The 20,412-nt window shown below is 41.8% G+C and overlaps 1 protein-coding gene across 1 annotated transcript in view; it reads left to right on the forward strand.

Annotated features, from left to right (window-relative positions):
- Nucleotides 1-20,412, forward strand: part of LOC135513383 (dedicator of cytokinesis protein 1-like) — a 1,066,221-nt gene that overhangs the window by 743,493 nt on the left and 302,316 nt on the right. The window contains 1 exon segment of the mRNA XM_064936309.1: nt 3,431-3,526. Coding sequence (XP_064792381.1) covers nt 3,431-3,526 — 96 coding nt within the window.

The following is a 20,412-nucleotide window of genomic DNA, read 5'->3' on the forward strand; positions in this document are numbered from 1 at the left end:
TCACCATAACAACACCCGCCCATAGTACGCGCTCCAGCAGGTATATTTCACTGGTCACCATAACAACACCCGCCCGTAGGACGCGCTCCCAGCAGGTATATTTCACTGGTCACCATAACAACACCCGCCCGTAGTACGCGCTCCAGCAGGTATATTTCACTGGTCACCATAACAACACCCGCCCGTAGGACGCGCTCCAGCAGGTATATTTCACTGGTCACCATAACAACACCCGCCCGTAGTACGCGCTCCAGCAGGTATATTGCCCTGGTCACCATAACAACACCCGCCCGTAGGACGCGCTCCAGCAGGTATTTTTCACTGGACACCCCCAAAGCCAACACCTCCTTTAGCCGCTTTTCCTTCCAGTTCTCTGCTGCCAAAGACTGGAACGAATTTCAAAAATCACTGAAGTTGGAGACTCATCTCTCCATCACTAACTTCAAGCGTCGGCTGTCAGAGCAGTTTCCCGATCGCTGCACCTGTACATAGCCCATAGCCCAATAGCCCAACCAACTACCTACCTCATCCCCACATTTGTTTTTCTGTCCACTCTACTAAATATAATATTAATCTCCACAAAGTCCACTCTACCATATATGACATTGATCTCCACTAAATATGACATTGATCTCCACTAAATATAACATTGATCTCCACTAAATATAATATTGATCTCCACTAAGTCCACTCTACTAAATATAACATTGATCTCCACTAAGTCCACTCTACTAAATATAGCATTGATCTCCACTAAGTCCACTCTACTATATATAACATTGATCTCCACTAAGTCCACTCTACCATATATAACCTTGATCTCTACTAAATATAACATTGATCTCTACTAAATATAACATTTCCTTCAATAGTGGAGTTGTTTTCATTGGCTGAGCTCCCATAATGCAATGCAGAGAGAACCATCGCTCAATAGCATCTTTTTTTTCTCTCCAACCGTTCCCTGCACTCATTCTTACACTCCGTGTGATATGAATTCAGCCCTGGACTCCATTAGTTGTTGTCAAAAGGCAGAGTGACGTCAGAGATGGTGTAGAAACAGGAGAGAGAGAGTCCAGAACTCTTGGGGTTGCATAATGTCATGCATCATGCCTTACGCATTGAGAGGAGAGATCAGATACTACCTTTAAAGATTGGAGATGGAGTGATGCTTGTGTGTGTGTGTGTGTGTGTGTGTGTGTGTGTGTGTGTGTGTGTGTGTGTGTGTGTGTGTGTGTGTGTGTGAAAATATTGCTGTGAATTATTGAATGTTTTGGGTGTGGTGGAAGCTGGTAGCTAGCGTGCCCCTGTCTTAGATGGATTCCTCCACAGACAGCCCAGATCCCTGCTCGCTGTGCCCTTCTTCCACCTGGCTAGCCATGATTGGCTGAGATAATGAAGGTTTAGGAAATGCCAAGAGATTAGATTCTGATTGGTCTGTAATGTCACAGTGGCTTCTTCTCAAACTCCAGGTGCTGCTGTGGTCAGAAGACTTGGAAATAGAGCTCTTTGGTCACGCGCACTTACTGGTGGGTTTGCCATCGGAAACAATGACATTTATGCAGAAAAATACCTCATACCTACTGTAAAATATGGTCGTGGATCATTGATGTTATGGTAAGATATGGTAGTGGATCATTGATGTTATGGTAAGATATGGTAGTGGATCATTGATGTTATGTAATAATATGGTAGTGGATCATTGATGTTATGGTAAGATATTACATTACATTACATTTAAGTCATTTAGCAGACACTCTTATCCAGAGCGACTTACAAATTGGATATGGTAGTGGATCATTGAATAATGGTAAGATATGGTAGTGGATCATTGATGTTATGGTAAGATATGGTAGTGGATCATTGATGTTATGGTAAAATATGGTAGTGGATCATTGATGTTATGGTAAAATATGGTAGTGGATCATTGTTATGGTAAGATATGGTAGTGGATCATTGATGTTATGGTAAGATATGGTAGTGGATCATTGATGTTATGGTAAGATATGGTAGTGGATCATTGATGTTATGGTATAATATGGTAGTGGATCATTGATGTTATGGTATAATATGGTAGTGGATCATTGATGTTATGGTAAGATATGGTAGTGGATCATTGATGTTATGGTATAATATGGTAGTGGATCATTGATGTTATGGTATAATATGGTAGTGGATCATTGATGTTATGTAATAATATGGTAGTGGATCATTGATGTTATGGTAAAATATGGTAGTGGATCATTGATGTTATGGTAAGATATGGTAGTGGATCATTGATGTTATGTAATAATATGGTAGTGGATCATTGATGTTATGGTAAAATATGGTAGTGGATCATTGATGTTATGGGGCTATTTGGCTTCCACTGGTCCTGGGGGCCTTGTTTAAGGTCAACAGCATCATGAACTTTACCAAGTACCAGGCCATTTTAGCCCAAAACGTGGTTGCCTGAAAATGGGCCCCAAGTAGATCTTCCATCAAGACAACGACCCCAAGCACACGTCAAAATGGGGGCGGCAGGGTAGCCTAGTGGTTAGAGCGTTGGACTAGTAACCGAAAGGTTGCAAGATCGAATCTCTGAGCTGACAAGGTGAAAATCTGTTGTTCTGAGGCAGAGCCAATCATCCTCTCAGCTGAGAGGCCTCTCGTGTTCCCCCTGAACAAGGCACTGTTCCCCGGTAGGCCGTCATTGTAAATGAGAGTTTGTTCTTAACTGACTTGCCTAGTTAAATAAAAGTGAAATACATGTTTTCCCTGCTCTCATTACGTTGGTAACCAGTTTATAACAGCAATGAGGCTCCTCGGGGTTGTGATACATGGTCAGTATACCACAGCTAACATGTGTATCCAGGCACTCCGCGTTGTGTCGTGCTTAAGAACAGCCCTTAGCAGTGGTATATTGGCGATATACCACACCCCCTCATGCCTTACTGCTTAAATATATCACAAACCCCAAGGTGCCTTATTGCTGTTATAAACTGGTTAACCGACATAAAACAAGCATTTTTGCATCATACCCGTTATATATTGTCTGATATACGCACAGTTGAACTACTGTTTCAGCCAATTAGCATCCAGGAACCAAACTTGCCAGTTTGATAAATATCGACATACACTGTTGAAAACATTCTATAGATTCCCTCAGTGAAATATCAGCCTAACATAATCTCTTGTCTTCCTCTTTCTCCTCCTCTTTCTCCTCCTCTTTCTCCTCCTCTTCATCCTCCTCTTTCTCCTCCTCCTCCTCCTCTTCATCCTCCTCCTCCTCTTCCTCCTCCTCCTCTTTCTCTTTCTCCTCATCCTCTTTCTCCTCATCCTCTTTCTCCCCCTCTTTCTCCTCCTCCTCTTCTTTCTCTTTCTCCTTCTCCTCCCCCTCCTCCTCCTCCCTCCTCCTCCTCATCCTCCTCTTCCTCCTCCTCCTCGTGTCCAGGGTCCTACTCAGTGGCATGTCCAGATCATCATGGAGAAGCTCCTGAGGACCGTCAACAGAACAGTCATCTCCATGGGCAGAGACTCTCCTCTCATTGTAAGTGACTCTTCTTCAAACCTCCCAAACCCACCTCGTGAACCTCCTAAAACTCTCTTCCTACTTCTTCCCTACTCTACTGTGTCTGTGAATCTGACAACCAGGATTTCAGGAAAAACGCTGGCAACTTCTGATCAAAGTTTCTAGAATTTTGCAACTCCAATCCTCCCTCTGTGACATCAACTTCAATCCACAGCACCACAGAGCGATAGAAACCTGGTTGTTAGTGAGTCGTCCCTCGACTCACACAGCTTCATGTAGATTCAGTCCAAAGGTTCCCTTGATCTCCCTCACTGCTCTCATCTGATTGATGATCCCCGCCATGGCATATTTCAGTGTGTGTGTGTACCGTGTGTGTGTGTACCGTGTGTGTGTGTACCGTGTGTGTGTGTGTGTACCGTGTGTGTGTGTGTACCATATGTGTGTGTACCGTGTGTGTGTGTGTACCGTGTGTGTGTGTGTACCGTGTGTGTGTGTGTACCGTGTGTGTGTGTGTGTACCGTGTGTGCATGTGTGTACCGTGTGTGCGTGTGTGTACCGTGTGTGTGCGTGTGTGTACCGTGTGTGTGTGTGTGTGTGTGTGTACCGTGTGTGTACCGTGTGTGTGTGTACCGTGTGTGTGTGTACCGTGTGTGTGTGTACCGTGTGTTTGTGTACCGTGTGTGTGTGTACCGTGTGTGTGTGTGTACCGTGTGTGTGTACCGTGTGTGTGTGTACCGTGTGTGTGTGTGTACCGTGTGTGCGTGTGTGTACCGTGTGTGCGTGTGTGTACCGTGTGTGCATGTGTGTACCGTGTGTGCGTGTGTGTACCGTGTGTACCGTGTGTGTGTGTGTGTGTGTGTGTACCGTGTGTGTGTGTACCGTGTGTGTACCATGTGTGTGTGTACCGTGTGTACCGTGTGTGTGTGTGTGTGTGTGTGTGTGTGTACCGTGTGTGTGTGTGTGTGTACCGTGTGTGTGTGTACCGTGTGTGTGTGTGTGTGTGTGTGTGTGTGTGTGTGTGTGTGTGTGTGTACCGTGTGTGTGTGTGTGTGTGTGTGTGTGTGTGTGTACTGTGTGTACCGTGTGTGTGTGTGTGTGTGTGTGTGTGTGTGTGTGTGTGTGTGTGTGTGTGTGTGTGTGTGTGTGTGTGTGTACCGTGTGTGTGTGTGTGTGTGTACCGTGTGTGTGTGTACCGTGTGTGTGTGTACTGTGTGTGTGCGTACCGTGTGTGTGTACCGTGTGTCGTGTGTGTGCGTGTTCCGTGTGTGTTCCGTGTGTGTGCGTACCGTGTGTGTGTACCGTGTGTGTGTGTGTGTATAACGTGTGTGTGCGTGTTCCGTGTGTGTTCCGTGTGTGTTACGTGTGTGTGCGTACCGTGTGTGTGTACTGTGTGTGTGTGTGTGTATAACGTGTGTGTGTGTGTGTTCCGTGCGTGTTACGTGTGTGTGCGTACCGTGTGTGTGTACCGTGTGTGTGTGTGTGTACCGTGTGTGTGTGTTCCGTGTGTGTGCGTGTTCCGTGTGTGTTCCGTGTGCATGTTCCGTGTGTGTGTGTGTGTGTGTGTGTGTGTGTGTGTACCGTGTATGTGTGTGTGTGTTCCGTCACCTAATACAGACAGTGTTCCTAAAGCCAGACCCATGCAGGTTCTCTGTGAGTTATCTAATCAGTGGATTGTCTTTGTCCTGAATGGTACACTATGTCCTATTGGCCTCCTATAGTGCTGTGGTCTACAGTAGTGGTGCTCTTTAGGGAACAGGGGTCCATTTGGCACACTGGTTCTGTGACACTGAGGCCGAGCCAATCATCCTCTCAGCTGGAACTCTGAGACAATTAATTCGCTGGTAAATCATTCTGTAACTGTGCCGTCATCCTGACGACGCTCTTCCCGCCGCGACAGGGCACTCATCCATTTACACGAGGCTGACTGTCTCTCCTTAGAGACCTTAACCCCACTACAGTCTGACTGTCTCTCCTTAGAGACCTACCTTAACCCCACTACAGGCTGACTGTCTCTCCTTAGAGACCTTAACCCCACTACAGTCTGACTGTCTCTCCTTAGAGACCTACCTTAACCCCACTACAGGCTGACTGTCTCTCCTTAGAGACCTACCTTAACCCCACTACAGGCTGACTGTCTCTCCTTAGAGACCTACCTTAACCCCACTACAGTCTGACTGTCTCTCCATAGAGACCTACCTTAACCCCACTACAGGCTGACTGTCTCTCCTTAGAGACCTTACCCCACTACAGTCTGACTGTCTCTCCTTAGAGACCTACCTTAACCCCACTACAGTCTGAATGTCTCTCCTTAGAGACCTACCTTAACCCCACTACAATCTGACTGTCTCTCTTTAGAGACCTACCTTAACCCCACTACAGTCTAACTGTCTCTCCTTAGAGACCTACCTTAACCCCACTACAGTCTGACTGTCTCTCCTTAGAGACCTTAACCCCACTACAGTCTGACTGTCTCTCCTTAGAGACCTTAACCACACTACAGTCTGACTGTCTCTCCTTAGAGACCTTAACCCCACTACAGTCTGACTGTCTCTCCTTAGAGACCTTAACCCCACTACAGGCTGACTCTCTCCTTAGAGACCTACCTTAACCCCACTACAGTCTGACTGTCTCTCCTTAGAGACCTACCTTAACCCCACTACAGTCTGACTGTCTCTCCATAGAGACCTACCTAACCCCACTACAGGCTGACTGTCTCTCCTTAGAGACCTTACCCCACTACAGTCTGACTGTCTCTCCTTAGAGACCTACCTTAACCCCACTACAGTCTGAATGTCTCTCCTTAGAGACCTACCTTAACCCCACTACAATCTGACTGTCTCTCTTTAGAGACCTACCTTAACCCCACTACAGTCTAACTGTCTCTCCTTAGAGACCTACCTTAACCCCACTACAGTCTGACTGTCTCTCCTTAGAGACCTTAACCCCACTACAGTCTGACTGTCTCTCCTTAGAGACCTTAACCCCACTACAGTCTGACTGTCTCTCCTTAGAGACCTTAACCCCACTACAGGCTGACTCTCTCCTTAGAGACCTACCTTAACCCCACTACAGTCTGACTGTCTCTCCTTAGAGACCTACCTTAACCCCACTACAGTCTGACTGTCTCTCCATAGAGACCTACCTTAACCCCACTACAGGCTGACTGTCTCTCCTTAGAGACCTTACCCCACTACAGTCTGACTGTCTCTCCTTAGAGACCTACCTTAACCCCACTACAGTCTGAATGTCTCTCCTTAGAGACCTACCTTAACCCCACTACAATCTGACTGTCTCTCCTTAGAGACCTACCTTAACCCCACTACAGTCTGACTGTCTCTCCTTAGAGACCTTAACCCCACTACAGTCTGACTGTCTCTCCTTAGAGACCTTAACCCCACTACAGTCTGACTGTCTCTCCTTAGAGACCTTAATCCCACTACAGGCTGACTGTCTCTCCTTAGAGACCTACCTTAACCCCACTACAGTCTGACTGTCTCTCCTTAGAGACCTACCTTAACCCCACTACAGTCTGACTGTCTCTCCTTAGAGACCTTAACCCCACTACAGTCTGACTGTCTCTCCTTAGAGACCTTAATCCCACTACAGGCTGACTCTCTCCTTAGAGACCTACCTTAACCCCACTACAGTCTGACTGTCTCTCCTTAGAGACCTACCTTAACGCCACTACAGTCTGACTGTCTCTCCATAGAGACCTACCTTAACCCCACTACAGGCTGACTGTCTCTCCTTAGAGACCTTACCCCACTACAGTCTGACTGTCTCTCCTTAGAGACCTACCTTAACCCCACTACAGTCTGAATGTCTCTCCTTAGAGACCTACCTTAACCCCACTACATTCTGACTGTCTCTCTTTAGAGACCTACCTTAACCCCACTACAGTCTGACTGTCTCTCCTTAGAGACCTACCTTAACCCCACTACAGTCTGACTGTCTCTCCTTAGAGACCTTAACCCCACTACAGTCTGACTGTCTCTCCTTAGAGACCTTAACCCCACTACAGTCTGACTGTCTCTCCTTAGAGACCTACCTTAATCCCACTACAGTCTGACTGTCTCTCCTTAGAGACCTACCTTAACCCCACTACAGTCTGACTGTCTCTCCTTAGAGACCTTAACCCCACTACAGGCTGACTGTCTCTCCTTAGGGACCTTAACCCCACTACAGTCTGACTGTCTCTCCTTAGAGACCTTAATCCCACTACAGGCTGACTGTCTCTCCTTAGAGACCTACCTTAACCCCACTACAGTCTGACTGTCTCTCCTTAGAGACCTACCTTAACCCCACTACAGTCTGACTGTCTCTCCTTAGAGACCTACCTTAACCCCACTACAGTCTGACTGTCTCTCCTTAGAGACCTTAACCCCACTACAGTCTGACTGTCTCTCCTTAGAGACCTACCTTAACCCCACTACAGTCTGACTGTCTCTCCTTAGAGACCTTAACCCCACTACAGTCTGACTGTCTCTCCTTAGAGACCTTAACCCCTCTACAGTCTGACTGTCTCTCCTTAGAGACCTTAACCCCACTACAGTCTGACTGTCTCTCCTTAGAGACCTTAACCCTCTCCTTAGAGACTACAGTCTGACTGTCTCTCCTTAGAGACCTTAACCCCACTACATTCTGACTGTCTCTCCTTAGAGACCTTAACCCCACTACAGTCTGACTGTCTCTCCTTAGAGACCTACCTTAACCCCACTACAGTCTGACTGTCTCTCCTTAGAGACCTTAACCCCACTACAGTCTGACTGTCTCTCCTTAGAGACCTTAACCCCACTACAGTCTGACTGTCTCTCCTTAGAGACCTTAACCCCACTACAGTCTGACTGTCTCTCCTTAGAGACCTTAACCCCACTACAGTCTGACTGTCTCCTTAGAGACCTTAACCCCACTACAGTCTGACTGTCTCTCCTTAGAGACATACCTTAACCCCACTACAGTCTGACTGTCTCTCCTTAGAGACCTTAACCCCACTACAGTCTGACTGTCTCTCCTTAGAGACCTGTGTGTGAGCCTCAACTCCCAGCCCTCTGTCTCTGTGAGCTGCTGTCCGTCATTGCATTTAAAGCAGTCAGTCTATTATTATTTAATGATCAATAAGAACAGGCTTGAATTTCGAACAGATCCGAGACCCAGTTAGACTGACTGCATCTAACTGACCTTGTTCTTCTGAGCTGAGTTGCAGGAAGCCACTTAGATGTGCATTTATCCTTTACATTTCTCTATTCTCCCTTTCACCACTCATTCTCCCTCTCTCTCCCCTCTCATTCTCCCTCTCTCCCCTCTCATTCTCCCTCTCTCTCCCCTTGCATTCTCCCTCTCTCTCCCCTCATTCTCTCTCTCTCCCCTCTCTCTCCCCTCTCATTCTCCCCTCTCATTCTCCCTCTCTCTCCCCTCTCATTCTCCCCTCGCATTCTCCCTCTCTCTCCCCTCTCATTCTCCCTCTCTCTCCCCTCTCATTCTCCCTCTCTCTCTCCCCTCTCATTCTCCCCTCGCATTCTCCCTCTCTCTCCCCTCTCATTCTCCCTCTCTCTCCCTCTCATTCTCCCTCTCTCTCTCCCCTCTCATTCTCCCTCTCTCTCCCCTCTCATTCTCCCCTCTCATTCTCCCTCTCTCTCCCCTCTCATTCTCCCTCTCTCTCCCTCTCATTCTCCCTCTCTCTCTCACCTCTCATTCTCCCTCTCCCCTCTCATTCTCCCTCTCTCTCTCCCCTCTCATTCTCCCTCTCTCTTCTCTCCCCTCTCATTCTCCCTCTCTCTTCTCTCCTCTCTCATTCTCCGTCCTCAGTGTAATACAGCTCTGATTCCATCCTCAGTTTAATACAGCTCTGATTCCATCCTCAGTTTAATACAGCTCTGATTCCATCCTCAGTTTAATACAGCTCTGATTCCATCCTCAGTTTAATACAGCTCTGATTCCTTCCTCAGTTTAATACAGCTCTGATTCCATCCTCAGTGTAATACAGCTCTGATTCCATTCTCAGTGTAATACAGCTCTGATTCCATCCTCAGTGTAATACAGCTCTGATTCCATCCTCAGTTTAATACAGCTCTGATTCCATTCTGATTGGAATACAGCTCTGATTTAATCCTCAGTGTAATACAGCTCTGATTCCATCCTCAGTTTAATACAGCTCTGATTCCATCCTCAGTTTAATACAGCTCTGATTCCATTCTCAGTGTAATACAGCTCTGATTCCATCCTGGTTGTAATACAGCTCTGATTCCATCCTCAGTTTAATACAGCTCTGATTCCATCCTGATTGTAATACAGCTCTGATTCCGTCCTCAGTTTAATACAGCTCTGATTCCATCCTCAGTTTAATACAGCTCTGATTCCGTCCTCAGTGTAATACAGCTCTGATTCCATCCTCAGTGTAATACAGCTCTGATTCCATCCTCAGTTTAATACAGCTCTGATTCCATCCTCAGTTTAATACAGCTCTGATTCCATCCTCAGTGTAATACAGCTCTGATTCTATCCTCAGTGTAATACAGCTCTGATTCCATCCTCAGTGTAATACAGCTCTGATTCCATCCTCAATGTAATACAGCTCTGATTCCATCCTCAGTTTAATACAGCTCTGATTCCATCCTCAGTGTAATACAGCTCTGATTCCATCCTCAGTTTAATACAGCTCTGATTCCATCCTCAGTGTAATACAGCTCTGATTCTATCCTCAGTGTATACAGCTCTGATTCCATCCTGGTTGTAATACAGCTCTGATTCCATCCTCAGTTTAATACAGCCTGTCTGTAGTCCTGTTCTCCACCACTTCACGCTACCCACGGTACTGCAGCGGGACACACACAGAAAGCAGAATCCTAGTGAGATATGGTGCTGCATCGTAATGTGTTGATGCAGACGAGCAGCGCCCTGCGTTCCCTCGTAGAGATGGACACACAACGTGTAGTCCTTTCTAGACCCGTCCTCCAGCTGCCGGCTGTGTCAGTATGTTTTAAAACCAGCATCGTATTACTAGTGTCTCTATCACTGCCGACCAACACCACATAATATAACATCTACAATGGATTAGTGAATAGTTTATTCATTTATTAATCATTACGTCATTAAGATAGTTATTCACACATTTATTAACCACATTTTTGATGTATTTCCTTGTCTGATCCAAAGTCTAGAACTGAGATGGGGGTGGAAAAATAAATATATTTTCCCATAATGCCCCTTCATCCTGGAACATGCTTCTGAAGGTTGTAAAGTTAGGAGAGTTTAGTGTCCTTGTCTGTTTTTAAGACTCTGATCGACAACACTGTTTGTGATAACTGCAGTCGTTTCTAATCTGTAACCTGTGATACGTTGTCCTGTGTGTCTTCTGTATTTCTCTGTCATGTTTTATGGACATGCTGCTGTTTCCATGCTTCACCTTCTTGCCAGGTCTCCCTTCGCAAAATAGGTTGTTAGCCTCAGTGGGATTTTACCTGGTGAAGTAAAGGTTCATGAACAATACATAACAATGATTGGTAAGAACATTCATAAGATGTATATACTTATAAACCATTTACTATCCGGGGCGGCAGGGTAGCCTAGTGGTTAGAGCGTTGGACTAGTAACCGGAAGGTTGCAAGTTCAAACTCCCGAGTTGACAAGGTACAAATCTGTCGTTCTGAACAGGCACTTAACCCACTGTTCCCCGGTAGGCCGTCATTGAAAATAAGAATTTGTTTTTAACTGACTTGCCTAGTTAAATCAAGGTAGTTTTGCTTGGCTCATCTCATGTATTTAGACTTTAGAAATGGTTTGAGTGACCGGTGTAATTTCTCACAGAAAGATGGACATGCCGTTGTTAAATATCCCAGTCAGTACCTGTTGCCACTTGAGGTCTCAAAATGTCCCCTAGAACATATCAGTAGTTAACGTTATATATGATGCCGCCACCCCCATGCTTCACAGTTGGGATGGTTTTCTTCGGCTTGCAAGACTCCCCCTTTTGTGATGCCGCCACCCCCATGCTTCACAGTTGGGATGGTTTTCTTCGGCTTGCAAGACTCCCCCTTTTTCCTCCAAACATAATGATGGTCGTTGTGGCCAAACAGTTCTATTTTTGTTTCATCAGACCAGGAGGACATTTATCCAAAAAGTATGATCTTTGTCCCCGTGTGCAGTTGCAAACCATAGTCAGACTTTTTTATGGCGGTTTTGGAGCAGTGGCTTCTTCCTTGCTGAGCGGCCTTTCAGGTTATGTTGATATAGGACTCGGTTTACTGTGGATATAGATACTTTTGTACCTGTTTCCTCCAGCATCTTCACAAGGTCCTTTGCTGTTGTACTGGGATTGATTTGCACTTTTCGCACCGTGGTACGTACATCTCTAGGAGACAGAATGCGTCTCCTTCCTGAGCGGTATGACAGCTGCCTGGTCCCATGGTGTTTGAACTTGCGTACTGTTGTTTGTACAGATGAACGTGGTACCTTCAGGCGTTTGGAAATTGCTCCCAAGGATGAACCAGAATGGTGGAAGTCTACAATTTTTTTTCTTGGGTCTTGACTGATTTCTTTTGATTTTCCCATGATGTCAGAGTCACTGAGTTTGAAGGTAGGCCTTGAGATTCATCCACAGGTACACCTCCAATTGACTCAAGTTATGTCAATTAGCCTATCAGAAGCTTCTAAAGCCATAACATAATTTTCTGGAATTTTCCAGGCTGTTTAAAGGCACAGTCAGCTTAGTGTATGTAAACTTCTGACCCACTGGAATTGTAATACAGTGAATTATAAGTGAAATAATCTGTCTGTAAACAATTGTTGGAAAAATGACTTGTCATGCACAGAGTAGATGTCCTAACCAACTTGCCAGAACTATAGTTTGTTTATGAGAGATGTGTGGAGTGATTGAAAAAACGGTTTTAATGTCTCCAACCTGAGTGTATGTACATTTCCGACTTTAACTGTCCGTTCTCCCCTCCTATGTTCCAAAATGCAGGTGTGTTCTCTCAAGTGTCAGAACAGAAGTTTTCAAATCTGGTTTCTGTGTTTTTCTCTGTCATGTGGAGATCTTTGTTTCTGTGTCTATCTGTCATGTTGAGCTCTTTGTTTCCTTGTGTTTCTCTGTCATGTTGAGCTCTTTGTTTCTGTGTGTTTCTTTGTCATGTTGAGATATTTGTTTCTGTGTGTTTCTCTGTCATGTTGAGATCTTTGTTTCTGTGTGTTTCTCTGTCATGTGGAGATCTTTGTTTCTGTGTGTTTCTCTGTCATGTTGAGCTCTTTGTTTCTGTGTGTTTCTTTGTCATGTTGAGATCTGTGTTTCTATGTCATGTTGAGATCTTTGTTTCTGTGTGTTTCTGTCATGTTGAGATCTTTGTTTCTGTGTGTTTCTTTGTCATGTTGGCATCTTTGTTTTGTAATGACCTTCATGAACACACTGCAAATTTTTCACATTTTATTTTTTTGTATATTAAATTCGTTCAGTTTGATATTTTAAAAACAGTATAAAATACACAGTATTGCACATAGTAATCAATTGCACTTCTTTTAAGGTGTACGTACAGATGAACATATAGAGTGCCTTGCGAAAGTATTCGGCCCCCTTGAACTCTGCGACCTTTTGCCACATTTCAGGCTTCAAACATAAAGATATACAACTGTATTTTTTTGTGAAGAATCAACAACAAGTGGGACACAACCATGAAGTGGAATGTATTGGATATTTCAAACTTTTTTAACAAATCAAAAACTGAAAAATTGGCCGTGCAAAATTATTCAGCCCCTTTACTTTCAGTGCAGCAAACTCTCTCCAGAAGTTAAGTGAGAATCTCTGAATGATCCAATGTTGACCTAAATGACTAATGATGATAAATACAATCTACCTGTGTGTAATCAAGTCTCCGTATAAATGCACCTGCACTGTGATAGTCTCAGAGGTCCGTTAAAAGCGCAGAGAGCATCATGAAGAACAAGGAACACACCAGGCAGGTCCGAGATACTGTTGTGAAGAAGTTTAAAGCCGGATTTGGATACAAAAAGATTTCCCAAGCTTTAAACATCCCAAGGAGCACTGTGCAAGCGATAATATTGAAATGGAAGGAGTATCAGACCACTGCAAATCTACAAAGACCTGGCCGTCCCTCTAAACTTTCAGCTCATACAAGGAGAAGACTGATCAGAGATTCAGCCAAGAGGCCCATGATCACTCTGGATGAACTGCAGAGATCTACAGCTGAGGTGGGAGACTCTGTCAAATGGGACAACAATCAGTCCTATATTGCACAAATCTGGCCTTTATGGAAGAGTGGCAAGAAGAAAGCCATTTCTTAAAGATATCCATAAAAAGTGTCGTTTAAAGTTTGCCACCAGCCACCTGGGAGACACACCAAACATGTGGAAGAAGGTGCTCTGGTCAGATGAAACCAAATGAAACTTTTTGGCAACAATGCAAAACGTTATGTTTGGTGTAAAAGCAACACAGCTCATCACCCTGAACACACCATACCCACTGTCAAACATGGTGGTGGCAGCATCATGGTTTGGGCCTCCTTTTCTTCAGTAGGGATAGGGAAGATGGTTAAAATTGATGGGATGATGGATGGAGCCAAATACAGGACCATTCTGGAAGAAAACCTGATGGAGTCTGCAAAAGACCTGAGACTGGGACGGAGATTTGTTTTCCAACAAGACAATGATCCAAAACATAAAGCAAAATCTACAATGGAATGGTTCAAAAATAAACATACCCAGGTGTTAGAATGGCCAAGTCAAAGTCCAGACCTGAATCCAATCGATAATCTGTGGAATGAACTGAAAACTGCTGTTCACAAATGCTCTCCATCCAACCTCACTGAGCTCGAGCTGTTTTGCAAGGAGGAATGGGAAAAAATGTCAGTCTCTCGATGTGCAAAACTGATAGAGACATACCCCAAGCGACTTAGAGCTGTAATCGCAGCAAAAGGTGGCGCTACAAAGTATTAACTTAAGGGGGCTGAATAATTTTGCACGGCCAATTTTTCAGTTTTTGATTTGTTAAAAAAGTTTGAAATATCCAATAAATGTCGTTCCACTTCATGATTGTGTCCCACTTGTTGTTGATTCTTCACAAAAAAATACAGTTTTATATCTTTATGTTTGAAGCCTGAAATGTGTCAAAAGGTCGCAAAGTTCAAGGGGGTCGAATACTTTCGCAAGGCACTGTATTTATATGGTTTATGCTACAGTACAACTGTTGGAGAAGAATCCCACCCTCCTTCCATAATACAAGAGAGAGTGGTGCTGGTAATGTAGTACTTATCAGCTAACAGGAAGCAGAGAGAGAGAGTGGTGTTATCAGCTAACAAGAAGCAGAGCGAGAGAGTGGTGCTGGTAATGTAGTACTTATCAGCTAACAGGAAGCAGAGAGAGAGAGTGGTGTTATCAGCTAACAGGAATCAGAGAGAGAGAGAGAGAGAGAGAGAGAGAGAGAGAGGTGCTGGTAATGAAGTACTTATCAGCTAACAGGAAGCAGAGAGAGAGAGTGGTGCTGGTAATGAAGTACTTATCAGCTAACAGGAAGCAGAGAGAGAGAGAGTGCATGGGGGCTGGCTGAGGAAGAATATAGAATATATACATCAGTATTATACCAGTAGTATGTCAGTACTAATACCAGTAGAATATCAGTACTAATACCAGTAGTATGTCAGTACTAATACCAGTAGTATGTCAGTACTAATACCAGTAGTATGTCAGTACTAATATATGTAGTACTAATACCAGTAGTATATCAGTACAAATACCAGTAGTATGTCAGTACTAATATATGTAGTACTAATACCAGTAGTATATCAGTACTAATACCAGTAGTATATCAGTACTAATACCAGTAGTATGTCAGTACTAATATATGTAGTACTAATACCAGTAGTATATCAGTAGTATATCAGTACGAATACCAGTAGTATATCAGTACTAATACCAGTAGTATATCAGTACTAATATATGTAGTACTAATACCAGTAGTATATCAGTAGTATATCAGTACTAATACCAGTAGTATATCAGTACTAATACCAGTAGTATATCAGTACTAATATATGTAGTACTAATACCAGTAGTATATCAGTAGTATATCAGTACTAATACCAGTAGTATATCAGTACTAATATATGTAGTACTAATACCAGTAGTATATCAGTAGTATATCAGTACTAATACCAGTAGTATATCAGTACTAATACCAGTAGTATGTCAGTACTAATATATGTAGTACTAATACCAGTAGTATATCAGTAGTATATCAGTACTAATACCAGTAGTATATCAGTACTAATATATGTAGTACTAATACCAGTAGTATATCAGTAGTATATCAGTACTAATACCAGTAGTATATCAGTACTAATACCAGTAGTATATCAGTAGTATATCAGTACTAATACCAGTAGTATATCAGTACTAATACCAGTAGTATATCAGTACTAATATATGTAGTACTAATACCAGTAGTATATCAGTAGTATATCAGTACTAATACCAGTAGTATATCAGTACTAATACCAGTAGTATGTCAGTACTAATATATGTAGTACTAATACCAGTAGTATATCAGTAGTATATCAGTACTAATACCAGTAGTATATCAGTACTAATATATGTAGTACTAATACCAGTAGTATATCAGTAGTATATCAGTACTAATACCAGTAGTATATCAGTAGTAATACCAGTAGTATATCAGTACTAATACCAGTAGTACTAATACCAGTAGTATGTCAGTACTAATACCAGTAGTACTAATACCAGTAGTATGTCAGTACTAATACCAGTAGTATGTCAGTACTAATACCAGTAGTATGTCAGTACTAATGCCAGTGGTATGTCAGTACTAATACCAGTGGTATGTCAGTACTAATACCAGTAGTATGTCAGTACTAATACCAGTAGTACTAATACCAGTAGTATATCAGTACTAATACCAGTAGTATGTCAGTAGTATATCAGTACTAATACCAGTAGTACTAATACCAGTAGTATGTCAGTACTAATACCAGTAGTATGTCAGTACTAATACAAGTAGTACTAATACCAGTAGTATGTCAGTACTAATACCAGTAGTACTAATACCAGTAGTATGTCAGTACTAATACCAGTAGTATGTCAGTACTAATACCAGTAGTACTAATACCAGTAGTATGTCAGTACTAATACCAGTAGTACTAATACCAGTAGTATGTCAGTACTAATACCAGTAGTACTAATACCAGTAGTATGTCAGTACTAATACCAGTAGTATGTCAGTACTAATACCAGTAGTACTAATACCAGTAGTATATCAGTACTAATACCAGTAGTACTAATACCAGTAGTATATCAGTACTAATACCAGTAGTACTAATACCAGTAGTATATCAGTACTAATACCAGTAGTACTAATACCAGTAGTATATCAGTACTAATACCAGTAGTATGTCAGTACTAATACCAGTAGTATGTCGGTACTAATACCAGTAGTATATCAGTACTAATATCAGTAGTATGTCAGTACTAATACCAGTAGTACTAATACCAGTAGTATGTCAGTACTAATACCAGTAGTATATCAGTACTAATACCAGTAGTATATCAGTACTAATACCAGTAGTACTAATACCAGTAGTATGTCAGTACTAATACCAGTAGTACTAATACCAGTAGTATGTCAGTACTAATACCAGTAGTATGTCAGTACTAATACCAGTAGTATGTCAGTACTAATACCAGTGGTATGTCAGTACTAATACCAGTGGTATGTCAGTACTAATACCAGTAGTATGTCAGTACTAATACCAGTAGTACTAATACCAGTAGTATATCAGTACTAATACCAGTAGTATGTCAGTACTAATACCAGTAGTATGTCAGTACTAATACCAGTAGTATGTCAGTACTAATACCAGTGGTATGTCAGTACTAATACCAGTGGTATGTCAGTACTAATACCAGTAGTATGTCAGTACTAATACCAGTAGTACTAATACCAGTAGTATATCAGTACTAATACCAGTAGTATATCAGTACTAATATATGTAGTACTAATACCAGTAGTATGTCAGTAGTATATCAGTACTAATGCCAGTAGTATATCAGTACTAATGCCAGTAGTATATCAGTACTAATATATGTAGTACTAATACCAGTAGTACTAATACCAGTAGTACTAATACCAGTAGTATGTCAGTAGTATATCAGTACTAATATATGTAGTACTAATACCAGTAGTATATCAGTAGTATGTCAGTACTAATACCAGTAGTATATCAGTACTAATATATGTAGTACTAATACCAGTAGTATGTCAGTAGTATATCAGTACTAATACCAGTAGTATATCAGTACTAATATATGTAGTACTAATATCAGTAGTATATCAGTACTAATACCAGTAGTATATCAGTAATAATACCAGTAGTACTAATACCAGTAGTATATCAGTACTAATATATGTAGTTCTAATACCAGTAGTATATCAGTAATAATACCAGTAGTACTAATACCAGTAGTATATCAGTACTAATACCAGTAGTATATCAGTAATAATACCAGTATTATATCAGTACTAATATATGTAGTACTAATACCAGTAGTATGTCAGTAGTATATCAGTACTAATACCAGTAGTATATCAGTACTAATATATGTAGTACTAATACCAGTAGTATGTCAGTACTAATACCAGTAGTACTAATACCAGTAGTACTAATACCAGTAGTATGTCAGTAGTATATTAGTACTAATATATGTGGTACTAATACCAGTAGTATATCAGTACTAATATATGTAGTACTAATACCAGTAGTATATCAGTACTAATATATGTAGTACTAATACCAGTAGTATGTCAGTGCTAATACCAGTAGTACTAATACCAGTAGTACTAATACCAGTAGTATGTCAGTAGTATATCAGTACTAATATATGTAGAACTAATACCAGTAGTATATCAGTACTAATATATGTAGTACTAATACCAGTAGTATATCAGTACTAATACCAGTATTATGTCAGTACTAATACCAGTAGTATATCAGTACTAATATATGTAGTACTAATACCAGTAGTATGTCAGTACTAATACCAGTAGTATATTAGCACTAATATATGTAGTATATCACTACTAATATATGTAGTACTAATACCAGTAATATATCAGTACTAATACCAGTAGTATATCAGTACTAATATATGTAGTACTAATACCAGTACTATATCAGTACTAATATATGTAATACTAATACCAGTAGTATATCAGTACTAATATATGTAGTACTAATACCAGTACTATATCACTACTAATATATGTAGTACTAATACCAGTAGTATATCAGTACTAATACCAGTAGTATATCAGTACTAATATATGTAGTACTAATACCAGGAGTATATCAGTACTAATAGCAGTAGTATATCAGTACTAATACCAGTAGTACTAATACCAGTAGTATTTCAGTACTAATACCAGTAGGACTAGTACCAGTAGTAAATCAGCACTAATACCAGTAGTACTAATACCAGTAGTATATCAGCACTAATACCAGTAGTACTAATACCATTAGTATATCAGTACTAATACCAGTAGTACTAATGCCAGTAACATATCCAGTAGTACACCATTTGTTTTACAGTAGTATTCCACCCATACATGTAGCAATCATACCAGTAGTATACCAGTAGCAATCATACCAGTAGTATACCAGTAGCAATCATACCAATGGTATACCAGTAGCAATCATACCAGTAGTGTACCAGTTGTATACCAGTAGCACACATATCAGTAGTATACCAGTTGTATACCAGTAGCAAGCATACCAGTAGTATACCAGTTGTATTACAGTAGTATTCCACCCATACCAGTAGAAATCATGCCATTAGTATACTATTAGTATACCATCCCTACCAGTAGTACTAATACCAGTATTGTACCAGTAGTATATAACCAGTAGTGCTAATACCAGTATTGTACCAGTAGTATATAACCAGTAGTACTGATACCAGTATTGTACCAGTAGTATATAACCAGTAGTGCTAATACCAGTATTGTCCCAGTAGTATATAACCAGTAGTACTAATACCAGTATTGTACCAGTAGTATACTTCCCTACACAGCAGTGTTATTGTGTTGTGTTGAGTTGTTTGGTAGCATTGAATGATCTGTTTGCCCCTTTAGTTGAATCAAACCACTGACACGTCTACGTAGAACACTGTTCGTTTTCTGGCTCCATCCGGGACTCTGCAACTTAATAATGTCATTCCTATAAAATCACTTAATAATGTCATTCCTATAATGTATCTAGCCGCTGTACAGCCCCGCTCTGTTTTAAGTTATTAACCCTATTAGATGCTGTACAACATAATCAAAGAAATGTCACACTGTACACTCTTCTAAAACAACGTACTTCTGTGCTGCTTGATATGAATGATTACTGTCCGTGGATGTTGCTGTTGATGATAAGGGTCTCGTCGTGTTTTAAAAACACGGTTCCATTTTAAATGTCCTTTTTTTTGGTGGAAATTGCTGTTTTTTCTTTTATAAAAAAAAGAGGCTATAAAATATCATCAGTGAATCTGTTGAAAAGTTTAAGTAAAAAGCATGTATTCAGTACTGTACCAAGGCTACAGGGTGTCTGTATTCAGTACTGAACCAAGGCTACAGACTGGCTGTATTCAGTACTGAACCAAGGCTACAGACTGGCTGTATTCAGTACTGAACCAAGGCTACAGACTGGCTGTATTCAGTACTGCACCAAGGCTACAGACTGGCCGTATTCAGTTATGAACCAAGGCTACAGACTGGCTGTATTCAGTACTGCACCAAGGCTACAGACTGGCCATATTCAGTTATGAACCAAGGCTACAGACTGGCCGTATTCAGTTATGAACCAAGGCTACAGACTGGCTGTATTCAGTACTGTACCAAGGCTACAGAC

The sequence above is a fragment of the Oncorhynchus masou genome, chromosome 24 (assembly GCF_036934945.1).
Source record: "Oncorhynchus masou masou isolate Uvic2021 chromosome 24, UVic_Omas_1.1, whole genome shotgun sequence".
In the NCBI taxonomy this organism is placed as follows: Eukaryota; Metazoa; Chordata; class Actinopteri; order Salmoniformes; family Salmonidae; genus Oncorhynchus; species Oncorhynchus masou.